This window comes from Eurosta solidaginis, chromosome 1 (genome assembly GCF_040869045.1).
Source record: "Eurosta solidaginis isolate ZX-2024a chromosome 1, ASM4086904v1, whole genome shotgun sequence".
In the NCBI taxonomy this organism is placed as follows: domain Eukaryota; kingdom Metazoa; phylum Arthropoda; class Insecta; order Diptera; family Tephritidae; genus Eurosta; species Eurosta solidaginis.
The window spans coordinates 279488044-279515961 of record NC_090319.1 but is presented as its reverse complement, the minus strand read 5'-3'; the positions used below and the strand labels follow the sequence as shown (position 1 = coordinate 279515961).

At 36.5% G+C, this 27918-nt stretch overlaps 1 protein-coding gene across 1 annotated transcript in view; it reads left to right on the top strand.

Annotated features, from left to right (window-relative positions):
- The window catches only part of eff (ubiquitin-conjugating enzyme E2 eff), a 45805-nt gene extending 19876 nt beyond the window's left edge, over positions 1 to 25929 (top strand). The window contains exons 3-5 of the mRNA XM_067760919.1: positions 16905 to 16936; positions 21813 to 21996; positions 22059 to 25929. Coding sequence (XP_067617020.1) covers positions 16905 to 16936; positions 21813 to 21996; positions 22059 to 22198 — 356 coding nt within the window. The 3' untranslated portion in view covers positions 22199 to 25929. The remainder of the gene's footprint in view (positions 1 to 16904; positions 16937 to 21812; positions 21997 to 22058) is intronic.
- Positions 25930 to 27918: the final 1989 nt, after the last annotated feature.

The window sequence follows — 27918 nt, the reverse complement described above, 5'->3', positions numbered from 1 at the left end:
GGTACGGTAGGAGGCGCACGCTATCACCCAACCAAGGCTGCAACAGACATTTTATTTTTATACAGATACTACCTGGAGGCCTTCTGGATTCACAAAGGCACACACTAGGGAAATCATAACTAACTGGGAAACGGAATAATAGCCGACCTAACATCCAAAAAACATCACAACGGTTTTGGACTTCCAGGTTCAGAAAATACGATATGCTTCAAGGGAGGAATGAGAAAAAGGCCTAGATAATGGCAGTGGCATTACAATCTACACCGACGACTCGGAAATTGAAAAGGGAACCGGACCTGGGATGTACTCAACACATCTACAGTTAAGCCAATCATTCCGACTTCCTGATGCATGCAGAGTACTCCAGGCCGATGTCTATGCTATAGACAGAGCAGCAAATCTGCTTCAATATAGTATGAGGGTTAGAATATTTTCGGGGTAGGTATGCCTGTTGTAAGAGGCGACTAAAATACCTTTTGAGGTTGGCAGCTCAATATATAGCTTCTTAAAACCCAATTGTCAACCTCACCTACGAGCGGCGAATCCCCTTTCACTAACAGACGAGGCTCTGGCGACCCCAAGCTCCTCATGTAACTTGGGGGTAGGGAGGGAGGGAATGACCTGAAGGTTTAATGTGGCCACATAAATCGTTCCCGAGATGGTCGGGCTAGCACCTTAATGGTGCTATGGTACCGGAGCGTACCGGTTTTGTATCCGACAAAGGACCATCACATCGATAACACTCCCCAAAGCCTTCGGGGAGCAACCTTATCGCAACACCAACAACAACAACAACTGGAGCGTACCGGATCCGGAAAATCTCTATCTATCTATCACATCGATAACACTCTCCAAAGCCTTCGGGGAGCAACCTTATCGCTACAACAACAACAATGTAGTATGGTCTCCGACACCGATGTTGATGGTCGTTCGCCGGATGCAGATCCGGTACGTTCCGGTACCAAACCCGACCATCTCGGGAACCAATTGTTATGACCACATGCAACCTCCTAGGCCATACCGCCCTCCCACCCCCTAGATCCATGAGTAGTTCGGGGTCGCCAGAGACTCGGCACTTAATGTAACAGGATTCGCCACGTTGACAATTGGGTTTGGAGAAGCTATATTTTGCTCTGGCAACCTAAAAGGGTTGCGCTACACAACCCCTTGAATCTATTTGGTATTTTAGGCGCCTCTTATGACAGGCATACCTACCGCAGGTATAATCTAATCCCCTAACCCGCTATGGGGCCGACACCGACGTAACTATCTTTGTTGGTAACCAAGCCGCCTTAAAGGCGTTAGAGTCCAACATGATAAAATTGGATATCGTGCGGAGGTGTAGAGCCTCGCTCGCTTCTATAAGTCATCTCAATGTTTCTCTTTGCTGGGTCCCTGGGGACAGCGGTATTAAAGGGAAGGAACTCGCAGTTGAGATGGCTAGGAAAGGTTCTGATTTGGACAAAAGTGAAGTAAACAGCTCCGTCCGACCACCGCTGAGTTATCTCCTAGGGAGAATCGACCAAAAGGGTTGACTGCGAAGTCTCAAGGTCCTTATGGCCATGTTTGGATAGGAAAAGCACCAGCTTCCTTCTCAAACTGAACAAATCCGCGGTGAGGGTACTTACGGGTGTCATCACAGGCCATTGTACTATCGCACCAATGCTCTGACGATGGCGAATACCAACAAGCTCCCTCTGCAGAAGCTATTAGGATGAGGAGGAAGAGGAGTCGCACCTGTTGGATGGGGCGAACAACAACAACAGTTCTACCACTTTCTCTACCGATGTCCGGTGCTAAAAAGAAGAACGCTCAGATTTCTGGGCTCACGGTTCTTCGACAGCTTGGCAGAGTTTGGGAAGGCGGACGTTTCGCTTCTTCTTGGGTTCATCAGGGAAAGCAAGTGGTTCGTTAAGGAACCCTGATGAACCCAAGAAGAAGTGAGACGTCCGCCTTCCCAAACTGCCAAGAAAGTAATGGGGTTAACAGAATGTGCCGCCACCCTGCACGTACCGAGGCACGCCCTCTTAACCTAACCTAACTTGGAAACAAAGCAGTTTAAACCACCCTGGATTTAATGCCCAAGACAAGACAGGCTAAGTTGTTTTTACTCTCACAAACAAGAGTATCAGCCAAACTCATTAATCTAAGCAGAGAGGTTCTACTAACTTTCACTGGATAGTACTATACGGGAAACTGTAGTCGACCATATCGCCTAAGTAAGTTAAAACTAAATTGGGGAATAGGAATTTCAAATTTTCAATGTAGCTGTTTTGCCAATTGAAATTTTGTTGCGCATTTCCTTTTTTGTTTAGATATTTTAAAGTTCAATTATTATAGCGAATTTGTTTAAAATTTAGAAATATAATATAAACAATGCACAGTCTTGCATTTCATATTGTATTGACTGATATGAGTAATGAATTGGTGCAACAACACCATCAACAGAGGACCATAAGAAGAAGACTCGCGATAACGCAAATCGGCCGGAGTTACATGCTTCCGCAATTTTCTGGCGGCCAAGCCGGGTTTCCCTTTTTGAACATTGTTCAGAATAAGAGGAAAGGGAGAAGTGGAAAAACTCACAAGGATTTTTTATTTAGACTTCAGGTGATGGAGTTCACTTGAAGTTCACTATGTTTGAAGGAAGTTCCGCCTAAGTATTTTTTCCCTTTTTTAAACGGTTTTATTTAGCTTGACTGGACAGGCCTGCCGATCGGCACGAATTTTGTAATAAAAATTAAGTAAACTCCCGATAAGCTACAAGCTTCAAACTTGGAATATAGTTCAGAACCAACGATAGGTGGCGCATGGATCGAAATCGTATTTGCGGTCCGATTTGGCTCATATTTGGAACACATAATACATACAGGAATAGAAAGCGACATAAGAAAGAAATCGCCGCTAGGTGACGCAAGGATCGAGATATTCAAAAAATCTTATTTGTGGCCCGATTTGGCTCATATTTGGAACACATAATACATACATGAATAGAGAGCGGCCTATGAAAAAAATTGCCGCTAGGTGGCGCAGATATCGAGATATTAAAAAAAATCTTATTTAGGCTCATATTTGGAACACATAAAACATACATGAATAGAGAGCGACCTATGAAAAAAAACGCCGCCAGGTGGCGCAAGGATCGAGATGTTAAAAAATCGTATTTATTTATTTATTTATTTATTTATTTATTTATTTATTTATTTATTTATTTATTCATATTATAGTCTAGGACAATCAGAACCTCCTTACAGACTATTTACTAATATATCTTAACTAATAAATATAAAATATTCAAATAATTTCATTCAATAGCAGTTTAAACCTAAATTTATTTAATGCAAAATCAATATCTATAGAATACAGCAAATTAAACTCCCTCATTGCCCTAGCAATTGGAGAGTTGGAAGCATAAGTCGTTCTAAATCTATCTAACCAGAAAAAATCGTGACATCGAAGGGTTCGCGATGGTACATTGAACCGTATACGTTCTAAAAGATAGGGCGAGTCAACCGTCCCATTGATGACATCATATAAAAATGTCAATGAAAGCATTGATCTTCTACTCACTAAAGATTTAAGTGGTCCGATTTGGCTCACACATATAACATACAGAAATAACAAGTAAAGGTGTCGTAAGTTCGGGTGTAACCGAATATTATATACTCAGCGTGAGCTTCAATTGTACATTTCATTTCAGATAAATTACTTTTCTACATAACACGTGGCACCGCCCGTTTAAAAAAATGTCTCCCCATTTCCTCTTACAATAAAACTTGATAAGTAAAATATCATTGATTCAAAACTACTTTTTGCTAAGTTATAGCTAATTGTTCTAGTATACGACCCTTTTAAATTTGTTTTGTATCTAAGTTGCCTTAACCGATTTCGTTAATTTTTCTTCAAAGCATTCCTTATAGTAAGGGCAACCTCTCTGCCGAAGTTTGTTACGATAAGTTTACCGATTTTTGATTAATAATATTTGTAAAATTGATTTTATCACAAGTGGTCGGTGCGACGGCCATTTTAAATTTTTTTTTCAAATTTTTATCAAGAGTCAATATCAGTCCACAGGTCAAATTTCAACATTCTAGGTGTATTATTTACTAAATAATCAGGTTTCTTATGTTTTCCAAAATGTTTTATATATAAAAAGTGGGCGTGGTTATCAACCTATTTCGCTCTTTTTCAATACCAATCTATTTTGGGTCCAAATAAGCTCGTGTACCAAATTTGGTGAAGATATCTCAATATTTACTCAAGTTATCGTGTTAACGGACAGACGGACGGACATGGCTCAATCAAATTTTTTTTTTCAACACTGATGATTTTGATTCCAATCAAAGCACGCTGGGTATAAAAATCACTATGAAAAAAAAATCCCGCTAGGTGCGGCAAGGATCGAGATATTAAAAATACTCGTATCTGTGGTCCGATTTGGCTCATATTTGGAACAAGTATTACATACAGTCCTGTAGAAGTGACATCAAAATACTTTGGAGTTCGAGGAGGGACAAGCATACGTGGCGCAGAGTCGAGTAAAGTCTTTGGAAGGATTACGTATTGAGGACTTAGATTGTAACAAATTGTCAGGAAACAGTCCTTGTAATAATGAGTCACTAAATGAACTAAATAGAATGAGAAATAATAGGCAATTAAATAAAGGCTAAAAACTTGAAAAAAAAAAATAATAATAAAAAAAAAATTTAAGTTAAACGCGTGAAATTTCTAAAAATGTGAGGCGTGGTATAACCTGATTAAGGTTCAGTTGGTCTTACTTATGAGTATCAATAGAAATTTCACGCGCCCAACGCTTTTATTTAATTGTCTCATCAACACCCTAGATTGATGGGGAGTGTGATGACTAGTACCTAGGACTTACCTAATTATTTTCCAGCTTTTAGTATTATTATTACTTAATGTAAGTATTGTTTTCAATAAAACCGTTTAACTTAATTTTTTTTTTAAATTATTTTATTTAGCCCTGTTTATCAAATTCACTGTGCATATTCGTGGTCAATTACAATTTAAATTATGTACACATTACGATGGAAACCCTGATTATGACCCTTTCCATTTCCCTTTCTCGTTTCCATTTTCCTTTTCATTTGCCTTTACAATGCGGCAGTACGGCGCTTGCGAATGCGAAATTCGCAACATCCCTAACCCGAATATCTGGATTCCCATATTATCCGTAAAAATGTCAAACGCCGTATAAGACAACTGGTTGGTTATTAATTACGAATTAAATTCTCTCAATGAGTCCCTGAAAGAAGTACTAATAGGATAAATATAAAATTTTCAAGTTAATTAAATAAATGTTATAATTTTTACTTAAAATGTTGTTAATATTAAATTTAATTAAATATCTGCTATCCTTGACATAAAAAATTGAATTAATTTTTGCACAGCAACAACTACAATTGCAACAACTACATATTCAGGGGCGAAGCACATGCAGGGCATAAGTACGACCATAAAAGCTAGCGTATCGATAGCTTTTGTCTACACCCATTTAAAATTTCATGCGAATAAACTAACCAACCAGCCAACAAATCCCCCAAGCCACCCAATACTCATCTACAAATAATAACTGAATTCGTATAGTTTTCAAGCATTGCATTTATCACCACCCACTCATCAACTTGCCCAACAATTTTGCCGTGAAACTCCATTATACCCATTATTGTTCGAGTGGGTGGGTTTTGGGGTTGCAGCTGAAGAAATTCAAATGTCTATAAATACAGTAACTGCATATGGGCAGCGAATGTTGCTACTGCAACCGACAGTTGTAATCGCATCAGTAACAACGCCAACTGCAAAGCCAGCGACTCCAACACCGGCAGTTGCAATGTAACCGCATTGAAATCGGCGAAACTTTGTTTAGTGTGGCCCGGGAATGGTAAAGCGAGTGTAATGTATTAGGTTGTGCTGAAAAGTAATATTTGAATTTTACACTGATGGTCGACATATTAGGAATTTACATTTTCAACTATTGAAGTCGGGTGGGGCAAAGCGCCCCCACTTATCGAGGCTAATGTTATCTCCGCAAAGTTTTATAGATCAAAGATTTTTAGTTAAAATTATAAACCAAAAATTTGCAAGTTTGGAAAAATGAGCGTGATTATTATACATATATAATTATTTGGATATTTTATTTTTGATTGCTTTGTGAAAGTTATTCCTCGCTCGTTTGTTTTGGAACACTGACGGAATAGTTATAGTAGACTATTTGAAGAAGGGAGTCACATGCTGGATTTTGGGGTCACCAATGCAACGTGCCAACTCACAAAGATGCAGTTGCCATGCTGCTGAGAAGTGAGTTTTGGACTGGGGGAACACCACTCCTATCTAGCACTCAGTGACTTAATTTTCTTTTCATGGCTTAAGCAACCACTCGAGGCCAGAAATTTGACAACGATAGTGACGAGATGGGATCTCTTTGAGGGCCAAAATCAATATTTTTTTTGCTAAGGGAGTCCTAAATTCTAAAAACAGATACTTGTTAAGCAACGGGTATGTATAAATTTAAATCATTATTAATATTGTATTAATTTGTGATATTTACGTTGGCGTGCTTATTAGGTTATCTGCTTATGTGGCAATCACTTTTTTCTCTGCTACAAAACAAAGTAAACTCGACAGAAATAATTTTTAAACTGATAAACTTAAAATGGTTGTGGCGCGACACATTTTTTTATACTCAGTTGAGCAGAGCTCACAGAGTATATTAACTTTGATTGGATAACGGTTGGTTGTACAGGTATAAAGGAATCGAGATAGATATAGACTTCCATATATCAAAAAATTCGATTGAGCCATGTCCGTCCGTCTGTCCGTTAACACGATAACGTGAGTAAATTTTGAGGTATCTTGATGAAATTTGGTATGTAGGTTCCTGGGCATTCATCTCAGATCGCTATTTAAAATGAACGATATCGGACAATAACCACGCCCACTTTTTCGATATCGAAAATTTCGAAAAATCGAAAAAGTGCGATAATTCATTACCAAATACGGATTAAGCGATGAAACTTGGTAGGTGAGTTGAACTTATGACGCAGAATAGAAAACTAGTAAAATTTTGGACAATGGGCGTGGCACCGCCCACTTTTAAAATAAGGTAATTTAGAAGTTTTGCAAGCTGTAATTTGGCAGTCGTTGAAGATATCATGATGAAATTTGGCAGGAACGTTACTCTTATTACTATATGTCTGCTTAATAAAAATTAGCAAAATCGGAGAACGACCACGCCCACTTTCTAAAAAAAATTTTTTTTAAATTCAAATTTTAAAAGAAAAGTTAATATCTTTACAGTATATAAGTAAATTATGTCAACATTCAACTCCAGTAATGATATGTTGCAACAAAATACAAAAATAAAAGAAAATTTCAAAATGGGCGTGGCTCCGCCCTTTTTCATTTAATTTTTCTAGGATACTTTTAATGCCAAAAGTCGAACAAAAATTTACCAATCCCTGTGAAATTTGGTAGAGGCTTAGATTCTAGGACGATAACTGTTTTCTGTGAAAAAAGGCGAAATCGGTTGAAGCCACGCCCAGTTTTTATACACAGTCGACCGTCTGTCCTTCCGCTCGGCCGTTAGCACGATAACTTGACCAAAAATCGATATATCTTTACTAAACTCAGTTCACGTACTTATCTGAACTCACTTTGTATTGGTGTAAAAAATGCCCGAAATCCGACTATGACCACGCCCACTTTTTCGATATCGAAAATTACGAAAAATGAAAAAAATGCCATAATTATATACCAAATACGAAAAAAGGGTTGAAACATGGTAATTGTATTGGCCAATTGATGCAAAATATAACTTTAGAAAAAAACTTGGTAAAATGGGTGTGACACCTACCATATTAAGTAGAAGAAAATGAAAAAGTTTTGCAGGGCGAAATCAAAAGCCCTTGGAATCTTGAAAGGAATACTGTTCGTGGTATTACATATATAAATAAATTATCGGTACCCGACAGATGATGTTCTGGATCACCCTGGTCCACATTTTGGTCGATATCTCGAAAACGCCTTCACATATACAACTAAGGGCCACTCCCTTTTAAAACCCTCATTAATACCTTTAATTTGATACCCGTATCGTACAAACACATTCGAGAGTCACCCCTGGTCCGCCTTTATGGCGATATCTCGAAAAGGCGTCCACATATAGAACTAAGGCCCACTCCTTTTTAAAATATTCATTAACACCTTTCATTTGATACCCATATCGTACACAAAAATTCTAGAGTCACCCCTGGCCCACCTTACCTATAGAACTAAGGCCCACGCCCTTTTAAAATTCTCATTAACACCTTTCATTTGATACCCATATCGTACAAACAAATTCTAGAGTCACCCCTGGTCCACCTTTATGGCGATATCTCGAAAAGGCGTCCACCTATAGAACTAAGGCCCACGCCCTTCTAAAATACTCATTAACACCTTTAATTTGATAGCCATATTGTACAAACGCATTCTAGAGTCACTCCTGGTCCACGTTTATGGCGATATCCCGAAAAGGCGTCCACCCATAGAACTAAGGCCCACTCCATTTTAAAACACTTATTAACACCTTTCGTTTAATACCCATATTGTACAAACGCATTCTAGAGTCAACCCTGGTCCACTTTTATAACGATATTCCGAAAAGGCGTCCACCTATAGAACTAAGGCCCACTCCCTTTTAAAATACTCATTAACACCTTTCATTTGATACCCATATAGTACAAACAAATTCTAGAGTCACCCCTGGTTCACCTTTATGGCGATATCTCGAAAAGGCGTCCACATATAGCACTAAAGCCCACGCCTTCTTAAAATACGCATTAACACCTTTCATTTGATACTCATATCGTACAAACAAATTCTAGAGTCACCCCTGGTCCACCTTTATGGCGATATCTCGAAAAGGCGTCCACCTATAGAACTTAGGCCCACTCCCTTTTAAAATTATCATTAACACATTCCATTTGATACCCATATCGTACAAACAAATTCTAGAGTCAGGCCTGGTCCACCTTTATGGCGATATCCCTAATGGCGTCCATCTATAGAACTATGGCCCACTTCCTCTTAAAATACTCTTAAATACCTTCCATTTGATACACATGTCATACAAACACATTCCAGGGTTACCCTAGGTTCTTTTTACAACATTGTGATTTTTCCTTACTTTGTCTCCACAGCACTCAACTGAGTATGTAATGTTCGGTTACACCCGAACTTAGCGTTCCTTACTTGTTTTAATATTAATTATCATTACTTTTGGATCGATAACAAAATATTAAGGCAAAAAGGAAAATAGCAAGGGAGAAGGAGATGAGATCCCTTAAGCTAGCCCAACCTTTCCAGCCCAATCAAAAAACGAGACCGTGCTAAATTGCACAATATTTAATGCTAATTTGAGTTGATAGAAGTAACTTCTGGTGTGCCTCAGGGCAACCATTTGGGTCCATTACTTTTTACACTCTTCATAAATGACCTACCTCAGGTTATTTCGTATTCCCGAGCTCTAATGTATGCAGATGATGTAAAACTATGCTGTACATACTTGCTTTCAGACTCCTCTCGTTTGGATCTACTATGGTGTACAGTAAATCTACTAGTTTTGAACGGTTGCAAATGTTAACTAATAACATTTCATAGAGTTCACCCAGTTTTAACGTCCTATATGCTAGTTGGTACTCCCTTGGAGCGTATATCTGTAGTATGTGACCTAGGTGTTCTTTTTGATGCGAAGGTGAGCTTTAACATGCATATTTCATCTATCGTAAACAAAGTATCGGGTGTACTTGGATTTATTAAAAGATGGGCTAAAAAATTTGACGATCCTTATCTAACCAAGACCCTTTACACATCATTGGTACGCCCAATACTAAAGTATTGTTCCTGTATATGGTCTCAAGGATATAAAAATCATATAGATCGAATTGAATCGGTACAGAAGCAGTTTATAATTTTCGCATTACGTGGTCTTAACTGGGAATCAAATTCTTATCTCCCGCCATATAGAAATATACTTCTTCTCATTAGTTTACCAACTTTGGAGAATAGAAGAACATTACTCGGGGTAATGTTCCTTCATAAACTGATTATCGGAGAGATAAACTCCACTGACCTTGTGAGCAGACTAAATTTTTCTGTTCCTGCGAGAGCTTCGAGACACTATGTTCTCTTTCATTTACCCATTCTTCGGCGAAATTTTGCCAAATTTAGCCCTCTTCGCAGTTGGTGCTCGCGCTGTAATGAACTGTACAACTGTATTAGTTTTGATTATTCCGTTGCTGCTATCCGTAAGGAAATACTCTTACGTCAATTTTTATTTCAATATTAATTTTGAGTTAGATATTGATTAAAATTAAAATTTGACTTATTTAATTTTATTGTTTATAACTTTTGTTTTTATTTTAAATTTTGTTTTTACACTTATGGTTTTTTTTCTTATTATTTGTACTGTATCTTGTATCCAGTAGTCGACCACTTTGTGTATGTGTTGACTTTAATATAGTAAATAAATAAATAAATATGGTTGTCGAATTCTATTATATTTGCTTGTGATTTTCTAGATAAAATTTTGAAATGTGAATTTGTGGCCGAATTCACTGCGCATTTTTATGTAAATTTTTAAGCAGGTTTGAGGTAATATTTTGGGTGTATTTTATGTTAAATTTTGTCACATCATTAAAAAAAAAAGAAGAAAATGTGACTATTTTTAAAAATGTGTTTCTAATATGCTTGCCACCAGTATATGACGTTCGCATGAGAGATTTTTGGTGTGAGCGGTCATTTCATAGACACTTGGCCAGTTGTTGTTGTTGTGTTAGTTTACAGCAATTGCTTTTTGATGCTATTCGATAACTCAGTGGTATGAGGCAGAATTTCAAATGGCAACGAGTATCTCCTACACCATACCAAATATCATTTTCTATGCCAAGGTTTCTTTGCATCTGAAAATTTTTTGATAAAAGACTTTTGATGGTGCATGAAATGTTGGTCGCGCCTAAATTGCTTAGACTCGCTTTGAGTGTTCAAGAGAACAAGAAAGGCGTGTGGGTATATGGTCAATGGGTTGGAATTTGTCGCTTCCTACAATTTCATATAGAAATCAGACTCTTTAAGAATTTGAAAATAACAAAGAAACGTACTTGTTAGTCTCCTACATTTCCCATACTGATTAATGAGCGTTATTATATACATTTACACTCATTATCATAAACTAAAACGAAAGTTACTGACTAATCATTTTTTGAAATATTTATAGTACAAACATACTTACGTTTGAATTGCGTTGTATAACTACGTATTTAACGTATGTAAGTATGTGACAAACGAAGTAAATGTTTTCATATGAGCTTAATTTTAGTTACATTATTCATTAGCATGGATAGAAAGAGAGTTTGCTGTTTTCCCCAGTTTTCATTATCTAGTTTTATGTACACATACATAAAACATACATTTTTGTTCTTATTGTTAACTGAAATACTGCCAAAAGAGCTAAAACCTATAATATTTCCTTATCTTGTCTTAACGAACTCATATTTTTTTATTCTTGCTGGGGTTTAGTCTGTGTTGTTATTGTTGTTGTTGTAGCGATAAGGACACTCCCCGAAGGCCTTGGGAGATTGTTATCGATGTTGATGGTCCTTTTCCGGCTCCAGATCCAGTACTTTCCCGTAAGAAGCACTATAAAGGTACTAGCCCGACCATCTCGGGGGCACCACATTAAACCTTCTAAGCTATACCGCCCTCCCACCATCTAGATCCATCAGGAGTTCGAAATCGCCAGAGCCTCGGCTGTTAATGAAACATGATTCGCCACGGGTAGATGAGGTTGACAATTGGGTTGGAGAAGCTATATATCGCGCTGGCAACTCCTTCACAGGGTTGCGCTACACAACTCCTTGAATCAATTTGGTATTTTAGTCGCCTCTTACGACAGGCATACCTACCGCGGATATATTCTAAAACCCCTAACCCGTTGGGGCAGGGTTTAGTCTGTAGCTGATTCCACTACAAAGATTTTTCTAAAAATGTGGTTGGTTTTTTCTATTAAAACCCCTTGGGTGTGGTGTTTCCCATGTGTAGAGATGGGAAAGGGGTAAATACGCAAATGGTAAATACCCGTTATATTTGTTATATATGGTAAAAATGGGTAAAAACCCAAATATTTACCCAAAAGAAGGGTAAAAATAATCTTTTGGAAAATATGGGAAACAAACACACTAATTCAATCCAAAATGTACCCAATTTGTCCTATATTGGTGGGTAGTTATCCATTACGCTATTGGTTGAATTAGTTTTAATCTATAATCCAGCGTTTTTCAAAAATATTTAGGCAATAATGCATGCCGTTGCAAAAATTTAAGTTTACCCAGTAAACATTTTAAGTCAAAAAAGAGTCGGAAAAATATCTAAGTTGCAGCGTTTACAGTCGGTATGTGCTCATTTCGGAGGCCGAAACCAATGTATTTCCTTCTTGCAATGGTCGTTCTATGTTTGAGCCTAAATAAGAGTCCGACATACTTAAGTCTAAAAAGGTGTTTAAACAGCTGTTGTTGTTGTTGTTGTAGCGATAAGGTTGCTCCCCGAATGTTTTGGGGGAGTGTCATCGATGTGATGGTCCTTTGCCGGATACAAATCCGGTACGCTCCGGTACCATAGCACCATTAAGGTGCTAGCCCGGCCATCTCGGTAACGATTTATGTGGCCACATTAAACCTTCAGGCCATTCCCTCCCTCCCTACCCCCAAATTCCATGAGGAGCTTGGGGTCGCCAGAGCCTCGTCTGTTAGTGAAACAGGATTCGCCGCGGATAGGTGAGGTTGACAATTGGGTTTGGAGAAGCTATATATTGCGCTGGCAACCTGAAGGGTTGCGCTACACAGCCCCTTGAATCTGGTATTTTAGTCGCCTCTTACGACAGGCATACCTACCGCGGGTATATTCTGATCCCCTAACCCGCTGGGGGATGTTTAAACAGCTCATATTATACTCTACCGGAACTCTCCGGCGTCATTTTTAACTCTAATAAACTCTGGTTATCTGACACCTATATGGCCCAGGCATCGTCAGCGCTTATTGGGGTCATATATAGTTCGACACACCTGGACAGAGCGTGGCAGCTTTGCGGTCACATTAAAAATGTCGAGGAGCGTCCATGACCAGAAAAACCGAAGCTTATACAAAAAAAGAATAGCAAAGGTAACAGTAATGTACAAATGTAATTCGTTTTGTATTAAAATGAAAAATTGTAACAAAGTTTCAAAATTTGTTCCAAACTCGCTGTGACGAACATAAATAGTTGATAAATGATAATTATTGCATGCTAAGTTACGAGCTTTTAGGCCGTTAACCTAGACCATCCATTTCACCAGATTATCGACGACTGGACGTAAATAACCTTCTTGGAGACATCTCCAGCATAAATTGGTCTGCTTGTTGGAGCTTGAGTTCGGTGCATGAAAAGCTGAGATTTTTAAATGAAATTATTTTATATCTCTATACAACTGACGTTCCATCTCGGGTATATAGCAACAGATCTTCCTCTTGCCCTTGGTTTAATAGATCCGTCCGTGCTATGATTATCAAGCGCAATAAGCTTTATTCCCTCTGGAAGAAAAACCGAAGCGACGCAAATTGGCGTGCATACAAACTTACACGAAATGAGACCACAGCCTATATTAGGAGAGAAAAATGCAAATACTACAGTAAAATGTTGAATATATCGCTGCCTAATCATGTTTTGTGGCGTAATCTGAAAAAACTTCGTGTACATGTGAGTGAGAGTTCTGACTGTTCCCTTAATCCTGAAGATCTTAATGCAGCTTTTGTGAGCCAAGCTAACCCGTCTTGTCTTAATACCAGTTTCCCAACCCCTCCCTTATATGTGGTTCCTGTTTGTCAAGTATTTGAGTTTACAGCTGTTTCGGAACTTGATGTGGCGAGATGCATAAATAAAATAAGGTCCAACGCAATCGGTCAGGACAATATACCGCTCAAATTTGTTAAAATAATTGCCCCGTACATTCTTCCTATATTGACGCATATTATCAACCACAGTATTACTACCTCCTGCTTCCCTGATATGTGGAAGGTTGCCACGGTTATACCCATTGCAAAAACTAAGTTTGCAGATTGTCCTAGTGACTTTCGGCCTATCAGCATTTTGCCAGCACTTTCGAAAGTCTTTGAGATATTGTTGTCGGAACAAATTCAAGACCATGTTAACAAACATAGTCTGCTATCACCATTCCAGTCAGGCTTCCGATCAAAGCACAGTTGCTCCACGGCTATCATAAAAATTTTAGACGACATCAGGGCACCCTTTGACAAAAACCAGTTGACTTTATTATGCCTACTTGACTTCTCAAAACCCTTCGACTCTGTGAACCATGACCTGCTGTGCTTAAAATTAAAAAATTATTTTGGTTTTGATGACTCCGCAGTGCGGCTCATGCGAAGTTATCTGACGGGTAGATCTCAGCTTGTCAAAGTCGGCTCCGAAACTTCAGGTCTAAAACCACTATTAGTAGGGGTACCCCAAAGCTCTATCTTGGGTCCACTACTTTTTAGTATTTTTATTAATGACATATTTAATGCATGCCAGCATGCTCATATGCATGCATATGCTGATGATGTCCAACTATATTTGTCGGGAAATCATGAGAGGACAAACGATTTATGCTCAAGATTGAATAATGACTTAACGTCCATATTTGAATGGGCTAGGAAAAATGACTTACGCATGAACAGTGAGAAATCATACGTGTTGCCTATATCTAAAAAACGAATAAGTTTCTCAAGTATTCCGCCCTTGCGCGTTGCCAGTAAATGTCTCAAACTCGTTTCAAAAGTGACTAATCTTGGTTTTGTTATTAACACGACGCTGTCCTGTGATGATCATGTAAATTCGGTGGTTAAGAAAGTATAAAATATCTTAAGAAACTTACGAATGTCTGCTATTTATACTCCGGTCAATGTTAGAAGAAAACTTGCAATTCAATTGATTATGCCGATCATTTGCTACTCTGAGCTAGTGTACAGTAAACTGAGCTCCCAGTCTGCTCATAAAATTGATGTAGCATTGAATCATGTTACACGTTATGTATTCGGATTAGCTAGATTTGATCATATATCCAGCTGGAGAGCGCGTCTACTGGGCTGTGAAATCTTCGAATATCTGAAAGCTAGAAACAGCATTTTCCTTTGTCAACTTATCATGTATAAGGAGCCTAGTTACCTATATGATAAGCTAATATTCTCCAGGTCTGCTCGAATCAACGACCTAATAGTACCAACTTATAACTATCTAACATCTGGACGGCCATTCTTTGTCAATGATATTCGCCTGTTGAACTCTATTCCAGTATCCATTCGTAGTAGTCTAAATAAAAGCAACTTTAAAAATGTTCTTTATGCTCATTTTAGTTGAAACCATTATACTTCTTGAGTTTTCGCCATCAATATGTATGAGTGTATACAATGTTTTGTTATTGGATTTAATTATTTGTTTATTTTAGATACTAGTAAATTAAGATACTTCTCTATGTTTAATATGATAATTTAACCTACATAACCCTCTGTTATGACTTTTGTTCTTTTTTACATTGCGATTTATCTTTTTTTGTACTATAAAAGATCCTAGATCTTATTGTACTAATACTATTTTTGCAATAAATGATGATGATGATGATAAATAAAAGGCTAAAATAAAATTTTCTTTTACCCTCCTACGCGTTTCGACGCTTTTCTGATTCCTACATTGCCCACTTATTTTGAACTCGTTTCGGATTCTTAAATTATGAGCGCCGTGAGCATGTTTGAGGGGTAGCTTTGTTTGCGTAAATATGTGTACCCTATAAACATTCTCTTACAGTTCTGGAGTTCAATATGGGCCCGAAAAATATCAGCTTCAAAAATGCTATATATATACCTTAGAGCCTTTTATGACTCTAATTTGATGAAATTATGAACAAACGAAAAATATTAAAATCAGTAAACTAGGCAGCTCCGGAATAAAAACTCATAAAATTTTTCTGCGACAATTTATTCTAAATAAATAATTAATTCAAACGATCCAAAGTTTGGACTCCTTTCAGACTAATTGTTGACTCCGAGTGTTTGCTGGGTTGTTTGTTTAAAATCAAAACGGCAATTTTTTAATTTCAAATGACGCATAAATTTAATTGCTGAATTGTAATTCAAAGCAGCCTCGATTCAAATGATTTTTAAATACCCAAAAAAAGATGCAAAAAAGGAATATTCAGGGTATTTTCCTAGTATTTATCCATAAAAATGGTAAATACCCGGTAGAATCCCAACTCTACCCATGTGGCAAGACTCTCTTTTTCCTATGAGCTATCTGCCAACTAGGTTAGGTTAGGTAAGGTGGTAGCTGCCCTGATAAGGATAGCTCACTTGGACAACACGAAGGTCCGTTGTAATACCACATACACCAAAAATAACGGTGACTTATATCTAGCTCTTAGAGAATCGTTGGGTAGAAACGATAAAGCTCCGAATGATACCGATCTCAACTTTGGACAAATCCTCGGGAGATCCAAGTGAGTCGCGACCGAAGTACTTTCGCCTAGTTCTGGCAAAAGCCGGGCAATGAAGCATAAAGTTATTTGGTGATTCGACCTCATCATCCTCCATACAGCTGCAGCAGGATGACGTTTCCAGTATATTGAGACGTACCGCATGGATACCGATGGGTCAGTGCCCTGTCAAAACCGCAACGACCATTGATAGGTGAGCCTTAGTGCAGGCTCAAATCCCCAGAAAGCTTTGAAATGAAGAACCTTCACACTATATTTATCCCTTTCACCTTTTCTGGATTTATTTTACATGCAAATTAATTAAATTTCTCTTTCATTATTTCATTTCAGTATTTCACTGGCAAGCTACAATAATGGGACCGGTAAGAAGCACTACGTACTATGTACTTGTTTATAACAGCGTTTTTTTGGCACGACATTGAACGAAGACATGCAATTTATTTATGTATATTGTATTTGTTTTGTATTTTTTTCATTGTTTTGTTTTATTCGTCACACTTTTAGTAATTATTTTCTTTATTGTTGTATCCTATTCATTCTTCTTGACACTCAAGCACTAGCCAACGACGCAGTGAAATTGTGTTCCTCATTTGTTGAAGAGACGTTTTAAAGAAATTTCTTCACTATTTGGGTTTCAATGAAACTCCATTACATAAAACCAAATACTTAAAAATATTTAGGTTATAAGATCAGGCTCTATATGTTTCACAACTTGGTAAAAGAAAAAAGGAGCAGTGAAACGGGACACATCGGTTCATACAATAAAACAGGGACTCATTGTTTTTTAAACGGTTTTATTCAGCTTGACTTGACAGGCCGGCCGCACGGCCGTTGTGAACGAATTTTGTGATTAAAATTTCAGTAACTTCCCGATAAGCTACAAGCTTGAAACTCGGAATGTAGTTCAGAATCCGATGACAAGGCAATAATAGAAAAGATTCGATAGGTGGCGCAAGGATCGAGATATAAAAAAAAATCGTATTTGTGGTCCGATTTGGTCCATATTTGGAACACATAATACATACATGAATAGAAAGCGACCTATGATGTCCGATTTGGCTCATATTTGGCACAATATTACATACAGTCCGATAGAAGTGACATCAAAATATTTTGGAGTTCGAGGAGGGACAAGCATACGTGGCGCAGAGTCGAGTAAGTCTTTGGAAGGATTACGTATTGAGGACTTAGATTGTAACAAATTGTCAGAAAAGAGTCCTTGTAATAATGAGTCACTAAATGAACTAAATAGAATGAGAAATAGTAGGCAATTAAGTAAAGACTAAAAACTTGAAAAAAAAAAGAAATTGAAAACAATATTTACATTAAGTAATATTTAGGTAGGTGCTAGGTTTCTAGTTTTCACACAACTCATCAATCTAGGGCGTTGATCAGACAATTAAATAAAAGTGTTGCACGCGTCAAATTTCTATTGATAGTCATAAGTAAGACCAACTTAACCTTAATCAGGTTATGCTACGCCTCACATTTTTAGAAATTTCACGCGCCCAACGCTTTAATTTAATTGTCTGATCATTTCATTTATTGATAAGTCACGTTAGTATAATGAGATCTATGAGAATTATATGTATTTTTGCTGTTCCATATACTGTTGTACTATAAGCGATTAGTCCCTGGGCCACCGAGCTTTGCTCGGCAATCTTCGAGTATGCCGCATAACATACTTTGTTCTACATGTCATCAGTAGAGTACTATTTCGTCTAATTACCCCACCCCTAAATGGCAACCCTACTCAAAAATGTCCCTATTGTAATGCGGAGTGAAATACCTTTCGTTTGATACCCATATCGGCATATCTCATGCAATTTTTTTTAATTTCGAATAGGTGGAAACCTTGTGAAACATTCTGAGTGGCAACACCTAGGTAGAAAGTCTTAGAAGGTGATACATTATCCCTATGCCAAATTTAATTTAGATCGGTTGAGCCTTCCCGATATCGTTCGGCTATACAAACATACAAATATACAAGAATTGCTCGTTTAAATTTATATAGATCTCATTGTACTAATGTGACTTTTATCAATAATTAACTCTAGTCTCTCTTGTGATGATCATATTAACGCTGTTATCAGTAAAGTTTACTACACTCTACGTAATCTACGAATGTCTGCCCCCTTCACCCCACTTGGAATTAGGAAGCGGCTTGCTATACAACTATCTGCTATTCGGATTGTATATACAGCAAATTAGATTCAAAATCGGCACATAAGATTGATGTCGCCTTTAATCATATCACGCGGTATGTCTTCGGGTTGGCTAGGTATGATCATATATCAGCATGGCGAACGAGTCTCTTGGGTTGTGAAATATCTCAGTATCTTAAGGCTAGGAACTGTATATTTTTGTGTCGTGTGATTGCTGATAAAATGTCTACTTATTTATATAACAAGCTAACATTCTCTAGATCTGCTCGCATAAGTGACTTGATCGTGCCCAGCTACAATTATTTGAACTCTGCAAGACTTTTCTTTGTCAATGCTATCCGCATTTGGAACTCTATCCCCAACTCGGTTCGCAATAGCTTAAGTAGAAGCAACCTTAAGAATGTTATATTTTCTTTCTTTGGTAAAGTTTATACAAATTAGAATCTGAGTTTAGCTACTTATTAATCTAGTCAATCATTGTTGCAAAATGTCCTTGTCACAATTCTTATGAAACTTATATATTATCACTTTTATTACTTTATGGAATAATATATACATTTTTAAGTTTTAAGTTTTAAAAAATTATACTCATTATTATGTAACCATTGTTGCACTATAAAAGATCATACAAGATTTTATTGTGCTAATACTGTCAGTAAATAAATGAAATGAAATGATCAACGCGCCAGATTGATGAGGAGTGTGATGACCAGTACCTAGGACCTACCTAATTATTTTATAGCTTTTAGTATTATTATTACTTCATGTAAGTATTGTTTTCAATAAAACCGTTTAACTTAAATTCGTTTTTAATTATTTTTTTTACATAAGAAGACGTACCAAATGATTAAAATTGACACATCATGAACGTTTCGGAATTCAGGATTATTTCGGGTCTATTTCAGGACCAATTTGGAATAATTTCAGGTAGAACTTTAGGACAATTTCAGCATCTTTTCACTCTTGATATAAACCTTATTTTACCACCGACCGTCTACTTAATGATTATCTGTACGAATTCGCTAGAAAAGTTATGTGATGCGCATCGATGGTTGTACAGGTATAAAGGAATCGAGATAGATATAGACTTCCATATATCAAAATAATCAGTATCGAAAAAAAATTTGATTGAACCATATCCGTCCGTCCGTCCGATAACACGATAACTTGAGTAGATATTGAGATATCTTCACCAAATTTGGTACACGAGCTTATCTGGACCCAGAATAGATTGGTATTGAAAATGAGCGAAATAGTGAATAGTACACCTTGAATGTTGAAATTTTACATGTGGACTGTTTTTTTTTTTAATGGGCGTGGCACCAACCACTTGCGATAAAATCAATTTTACAAATATTAGTCATAAATCAAAAATCGTTCAACCTATCGTAGCAAAATTCGGCAGAGAGGTTGACGTTACTATAAGGAATGCTTTGAAGAAAAATTAACGAAATCGGTTAAGGACCACGTCCACTTTTATATTAAAGATTTTTAAGAGGGTCGTGGGCGAATAAAATAAGCTATATCTTTGCAAAAAAGAGGTTTATATCAATGATATTTCAGTTCCCAAGTGGATTTATAACAATAACTAGGAAAAACTTCAAATTTTAAAAAATGGTCGTGGCACCGCCCCTTTTATGACTAAGCAATTTTCTGTTTCGGGAGCCATAACTCGAAGAAAAATTAACGGATCGTAATAAAATTGGGTACACATATTTTTCCTATAGCAAGAAATATTTCTAGACAAAATGGACGAGATCGGCTAAAGACCACGCCCACTTTTATATAAAAGATTTTTAAAAGGGTCGTAGACGAAAATAATAAGCTATACCTTAGCGAAAAAGAGCATGGTATCAATAGAATTTTACTTTCTAAATTGAATTATAACGTTAAATTGGAAAACACTAAAATTTTTGAAAATGGGTGTGGCACCGCCCCTTTTATGACTAAGCAATTTTCTATGTTTCGGTAGCCATTACTCGAAGAAAAATTAACATATCGTAGTGAAATTGTGTACAGATATTTTCCTTATAGCAGAAAATATTTATAGTAAAAATGGACGAGATTGGTTAAAGACCACGGCAACTTAGATATAAAACAAATTTATAAGGGGCGTATACTAGAATAATTAGCTATAACTTAGAAAAAAATAGTTTTGAATCAATGATATTTCACTTATGAAGTTTTATTGTAAGAGGAAATTGGGAGAATATTTTTTTAAAGGGGCGGTGCCACGTCTTATGTAGAAAAATAATTTATCTGAAATGAAATGTACAATTAAAGCTCACGCTGAGTGTATAATGCTCGGATACACCCGAACTTAGAAGCCCTTACTTGTTGAAAATAATGTCGCCCTCTTGGTTCTTCTCGGCTCTCGCGTTAGCTTGTGTACTTTCACAAAATAAGACACGGTACCACTACATACAAATTCAGCCATTTTGCAGAGCGCCAGTCGACCTAGCTCAAAACTTAAGTACATAAGAGTTCAACGTGAGGGCAACACTTTTCTTTAGAAAAGAAAACGCCTTAAGAAAGTAAACAAAAAAAGCCAAAGGCCATCACATTGTGTCATCCCTGTTTAATCCCTATTGGCAAAGATTTATCATTCATAAGCTGAACCGATGCCCACCGACCGCTCAGAAAATTCGTGGTTCCCCTTTTTAGACTGAGTGATGAGATGATCCCTCTTTGCTCTTGTAATAATATGCCATGGAAGACTGAGTCTTCTTTTTCTTGTAGCGATAAGTCGGCAGCTGAAGGTTTTGCGGGGTTTATTGATGTTGATGGTCCGGCACGTTTCGGAAAATAACACTGACAAGATGATATCGCCTGATATATACTTTTGGTGCAGGATTCCTCACATTTTCTTTTTATCACCTATTTCGCACATCTTTCTTTTGGCAGCATTACCGATCGATTTTCTGTTGTAACAAATGGAATGTGAGCGTAAAAGACGTTATTTCTTTAATTTGCATGTCGTGCCGAAAAAGAGCTCTCCCACTTTTTAATTTTTTTTTTTTTTTAATAGAAAGTATAAGGAAATACACAATAAATACATTTTCTCTTCTTTTAGCCTGACAGCCCGTATCAAGGTGGCGTGTTTTTCTTAACAATTCATTTTCCAACAGATTATCCTTTCAAACCACCTAAAGTGGCTTTTACAACGCGTATATACCATCCAAACATTAATAGTAACGGATCGATTTGTCTAGACATTTTAAGATCTCAATGGTCGCCAGCACTAACTATTTCGAAAGGTAAGATTTCAATATTAAAAAACATTCATCAAATATTGTTAATAATTGTTTTTCTCTTGCAGTTTTACTATCAATTTGCTCTCTTCTCTGTGATCCCAATCCAGATGATCCGCTTGTACCCGAGATTGCTAGAATATATAAAACTGATCGGGAAAAATATAATGAATTAGCACGAGAGTGGACTAGAAAGTATGCTATGTGATGCGTTCCAGTACGTACCATCGATCCGTCAACTAGAAACAGCAACAACAGCAAACAGAATGGCAACAAAAATGAGGATTGCTATATCATCATCAAAAACAATAGCAACAACAACAACAATATAAATAATATGAAAGTAACAGCAACAAAAATGGCATAGCGCTCTTAAATATTAAAGCAAGGGTTTAACAATATACATAAATATATATATAGCAGAAGCAACAACAACAGCAACCAACCACAATGTGAAACAAATAATTCTTCTTCAGTAAAAGCAAAAATATGAAACATATAAGTATATAAATAAAAACACAATACAAAAACAAAAACAATACCTACTGCATTAATTGAAAACAGAGTTAAGAGCAAGAATTGTGCGCCAAAAATCAAGAAGAAAAAAAAAAAAAAAAAGAAAAATGCGGCAAATAAATAAAGAAAAGGAATAAAATTACAAATTGATTCATAAAAATACAACAACAACAAAACACATAAATCAACTTACTTATTATTATTACATTTATAATTAATTAATTATTATAAATTATAATTATATATTCTTCAGAAGAAAAAATTTAACAAAAGATAAATCAGAGATAAAACCAATAAAACAAAATATAAAAATATGCGCAAGAATATAAACATTAAGAACTGCGTAGGCGAAGAGCTGCATACAAACATAAATAGGAAGCGTTTAAAATACCGAATACAAGCAAAAAACGAAATGCGTCAAAAGTGTGAAGCGTAAAGTTTTACACAATACATACATATATAAATTAGACTGATTTACAGGCAGCGGCTTGGATGAGTTGTGAGATTATGATACGACGAAGTATGAGATGCGATATTTTGTGGTACGTGTGTGGCGTATGTTAAAAAGTTAGAAAAATTGGAAAGCACACTGCATACTGGGGTATTTTTTATAGATGTTTGTTCAAATATTCATGTAATTACATGGTAACCAAAATAATTGCAGCTTCAAAATAAAATAGGTTTGCAAGTTGAAGTTATTTGTCATTAATAAAAAAATCAATGGAACGTTAGAAAACGTTTTTGAAAAACTTCGAAAAGTGATAGAAGTTTCGAAATCTGTTTCGATTAAGCTAACAATTTGTAATGGGCTACAGATTTGGCCATTTTATATTTATAATGGATAAACAAGCATATACTTTGAAAAGTGATAGAAATCTCGAAATCTATTTCGATTAAGCTAACAATTTGTAATGGGCTACAGGTTTGGCCATTGTGTAGCGAAACCTTTCCAAGGAACTCCCGGCGCAATTTAAAGCTTCTCCAACTTATTGTCAGCCTCGCCCTCGGCGAGTCCTCTTTATTTAGCAGGCGAGGCTTTGGCGACCTCAAGCTCAAGCGGAAGGTTCCACCGGAACGTGCCGCATCAATATCCGGCAAAGAACCATCAACATAGACAAAATTCTCCAAAGCCTTCAAAAAGTCTCATTATTGCTTCACGAACAATAATGCCCCTATTACCGTTTACAACTCAACTCTGTTTCAGTTGAAATTTTGCAATTTGGTATTACAGATTACAACTCAACTTGTCAAAAACAGTGTCGGTTGAAGTTGTCTGGTCTAACAACTTTTTGTGGTATTACCGTTTACAACCTTGTGTTGGTGTAGTTGTCAAAGACATCAAAATCTGACAACTTGTTGTTGTTGTTGTAGCGATAAGGTTGCTCCCCCAAGGCTTTGGGGAGTGTTATCGATGTGATGGTCATTTGCCGGATACAGATCCGGTACGCTCCGGTACCAGAGCACCATTAAGGTGCTAGCCCGACCATCTCGGGAACGATTTATGTGGCCACATCAAACCTTCAGGCCATTCCCTCCCTCCCTTCCCCAAGTTACATGAGGAGCTTGGGGTCGCCAGAGCCTCGTCTGTTAGTAAAACAGGATTCGCCGCGGATAGGTGAGGTTGACAATTGGGTTTGGAGAAGCTATATATTCCGCTGGCAACCTGAAGGGTTGCGCTACACAGCCCCTTGAATCTGGTATTTTAGTCGCCTCTTACGACAGGCATACCTACAGTGGGTATTAACCCGCTGGGGTAAAAATCTGACTACTGAATACTAGCAGTTGCCTCATACAATTTTGCAGTTGTTTGTAAAAAGGTAACGTTTTACAAGACGGTTCACCACCTAATTTTTAGCAAAAATTTTCAAAGTTGGTTTCAAAAAAACACGATTCGGCCTCCGTTTTTAAAATTCGAAAGCAAAAATTAACGATTTCATTTCTGTCATATCATTTCGGTCCAAATTTTCATGTGGTTGTTGTGGTTTGGCAAATTTTTTGTACACGTTATTGCAGAAAGGTGTTGGACCCACCCAGGGTTATTTTTACAAAACCAACTAAGTTGAGTTGTAAACCGTAATAGGGGCATAAGAATTACTTTTAAATTGTTTTTGTGACTCAATCACTTTACAACGGCCTATAATGAACCATTGGCTATACTTTTTTGATAAGAGTGGAAAGGGTTTCACGCTCCCTGCGATCATTAGCATTTCAGCAAGCTCTTAGAAGTCATACGCTATTTTGGGAAAGTGAGCATTGCAGACGCTTCTCTTGCCTGGGAACAGTTTTTTTTAATCTCATTAACTTCAACACTTTGACATAGACCAATAAAATTTGGTATATGGGTCATTAACTTCGACACTAAAGACCAATAAAATTTGGTATATGGGTCATACAGATAGAGGTGCAAGCAATTCTAGAGAAGTAAGCATTGCGGATGCTCCTATCCCTCCCCCTGGATAAGTTGTTATAATTCGCTATAACCAGCAGTCTATTTTACTTAGACCAATGTTTCGCCATATCTTAATTCTTATTGAGGTATTAACAACTTGGTGTGCCGTGGTATAAACAGTTTTGCAAAAGTGAGCAGTGTTTCCACCTCTCCACAGGGAAGAACTTGTTTTGAAACAACTGCAAGACTATTTGAATTAGACCAAGACAATTTTATTAAATTTTTTATTACTCGCATAAACAAATATTTAAAGTAACAGTTTTTTTCATTTACTGCTCTGTCTCAATTTGTTACCGAGATATGTTTATGATTTGAACAAATATACTCTAAAGATATTTCACTATGCAGTTTTTCTCAAAGTTAGGGCACACAAGGCGTAGTAAACGGGACCAATTAGTAATTGTACGATAGTTATGTATGTTAGCGCTCTATGTTTGTCTTTTATGGAAAATTTGCAAATTTATTTTATTAAATCATATTCAAAATAGAATATGTCGTTGACTGACGCGACTTCTTTGTCACCGAACATTCACACAAAAAACAAAATTTGAGATAATATTTTTAGTAAATGATGATGGACGATTTATTCGTTCCTTCACGTGCTTTGGCGCACTCTTATAATGGCTAAATTATACATACATACATATGAATAAGTATAACTATGTAATAAGCATAGCGTCATTTTTGGTGTAAAATTCTATGCCTGTTGAACAAACAAACATATTTAGAGCGAAACAACGTGGTATAATTTGTATCTTTTTTTCTGCATAAAAACATTTACTATAAAAATACCAATAGTAATAATTGTGTGCTTACTAGAGCGATTAAGTAAAATAAAAATGTGTGTGAGATAAGCGATCTTGATTGCTGTTAATTTACCAGTAATTTGAAAACATATTCTTGTTGGTGAATGAATTTTTAATGGATTTCGTTCTTTCTGTAATAAATATATATAACAACTACCTTCTAAAAAATATTAATATATTATTTGAGGCTTTTATCAATTTTAGATAAAATCTTATAAGGCAAGCCAAGGAAAAATAGTTGGTATGACTTTTTTGAGTGAAGTGTGTTATTTTGGTGTATTCTTTCTGGTATGGTAAACGTGATTTCGAAATAATAATAAAATCATTTCACTCTCATTTCATTCATACGCGTTAGGGTGGTTACAAGGTATATGGTGAATTTTAGTTTTTGTTCTATCTTTCTGGGCACCCTCCTAAAATATGCTAATAGATCAGAACATGATTATTGCAAAGTTTCAGGCCAATCCGATAATGTTAAAAGGTGCCTCATTGAGGTCAAAGTTAGGAAAAACACCAATTTTTCAGAAAAAATTTTAGTGTTTCGTCAGTAAAAGTGAAACCATTTATGCCAGGAACTTCACTCCTACACCATTGAATATTGTAATGTCCATAGAAGTTTGCATGGAAATTAAAAATTAGTGATATCCACTATGACCTGATCTGGTAAATGCTAAATACTGCTAAAAATAACCGTTTTATAAAAATATTAAGATCAAAATCAATACAAATAAAATTACCTATCGAATGGTGTACGAGTCAAATTCCTGGCATAAATGGTTTCACTTTTACTGACGAAACACAAAAATTTTTTTCTGAAAAATTGCTTTTTTACCTAACTTTGAACTCAATAAGGCACGTGTTAACATTACCGGATTGGCCTGAAACTTTGTATGTATAATTTTCTAATCTATTGGCATATTTTAAAATTGATTTCTTGTGGCCACCCCTAATACGCATACACCAAACAAAAATTCATAAGGCGCCCACGCACAAAATACTTAAACACGAAATACGCATTCATGAAATATCATTCTTTCTACAATCATGTAAGCCGCACTGTGGAGTATTTACGAAAAGGTTTAATCAAATATCAAATCTGCTAAAATGGAATTAGAGTAACAAATCAAAAATTGTTAATTGTTTTTTAATATTGAGTCTTAGAAGCAGTTTCAGAACGGCTAGTAATTTTTTTTTAGTTCAGAGTTAATTTCAAAAATTTATCAAAAATGTGTGAGTTTAAGTTCTAATGTCAGCTTAGCTCTGGGTTAAACAGTTAACTCGTCGTTCTGCAAGTATGCCTTCAGGAAAAAGCGCAATTTCCCAAAGTTAGCCTTTGAAACCGGCGCATCGGCTGTCGAAGTTCGAAATGCACCTTCCGTGATATATTTTTTTAAACTTGAAGACAAATTAGAAAAAAACAATATTTTTCTTTTATTTATTTTCGGTAGTTTTAGAAAAAAGGTCAATGACTTTTGTAACATAAAATAGTGAAGCAATCTTAAAAACATTTTCGAAAAAATTCGAAAATTCAAGATGAAAGACGGATTTTTCAGGTTTTTCCATATAAAAACACAATTATGCATTTTAAGTCTGCGGGGAAAAATTGTTAAAAAATTTAAGCGAATTTGGAGATTTATAACATGGGCTTTGTTAGACTAAAATTGTTTGGGCTACAGAACTTCATACACAAAAAAAATTCAAAAATTCTAAGTTAAAAACTCAACATTTTCTAAACTTCAAACTTTCGAAAATTTCCGGACCGTTTTTGTAATTTGCACACTTATAGTTTCTACATTGCATTGATCTTTTATTTTAAATTAATGAAAATAAATAAAGAATAAAGTAAATCGACTGCTGAGTGGAATGTCACCCTGTCTTGGCTGCCGTTCCTAAAATGTCCCATGTTGTTGTTGTTGTTCTTGTAGCCATTAGTTTTCTCCCCGAAGGCTTTGGGGAGTGTTATCGATGTGATGGTCCTTTGCCGGATACAGATCCGGTACGCTCCGGTAACACAGCACTATTAAGGTGTTAGCCCGACCATCTCGGGAACGATTTATATAGCCACATTAAACCTTCAGGCCATCCCTCCTTTCCCACCCCCCAAGTTCCATGAGTAGCTTGGGGTCGCCAGAGCCTCGCTATATATTTCGCTGGCAA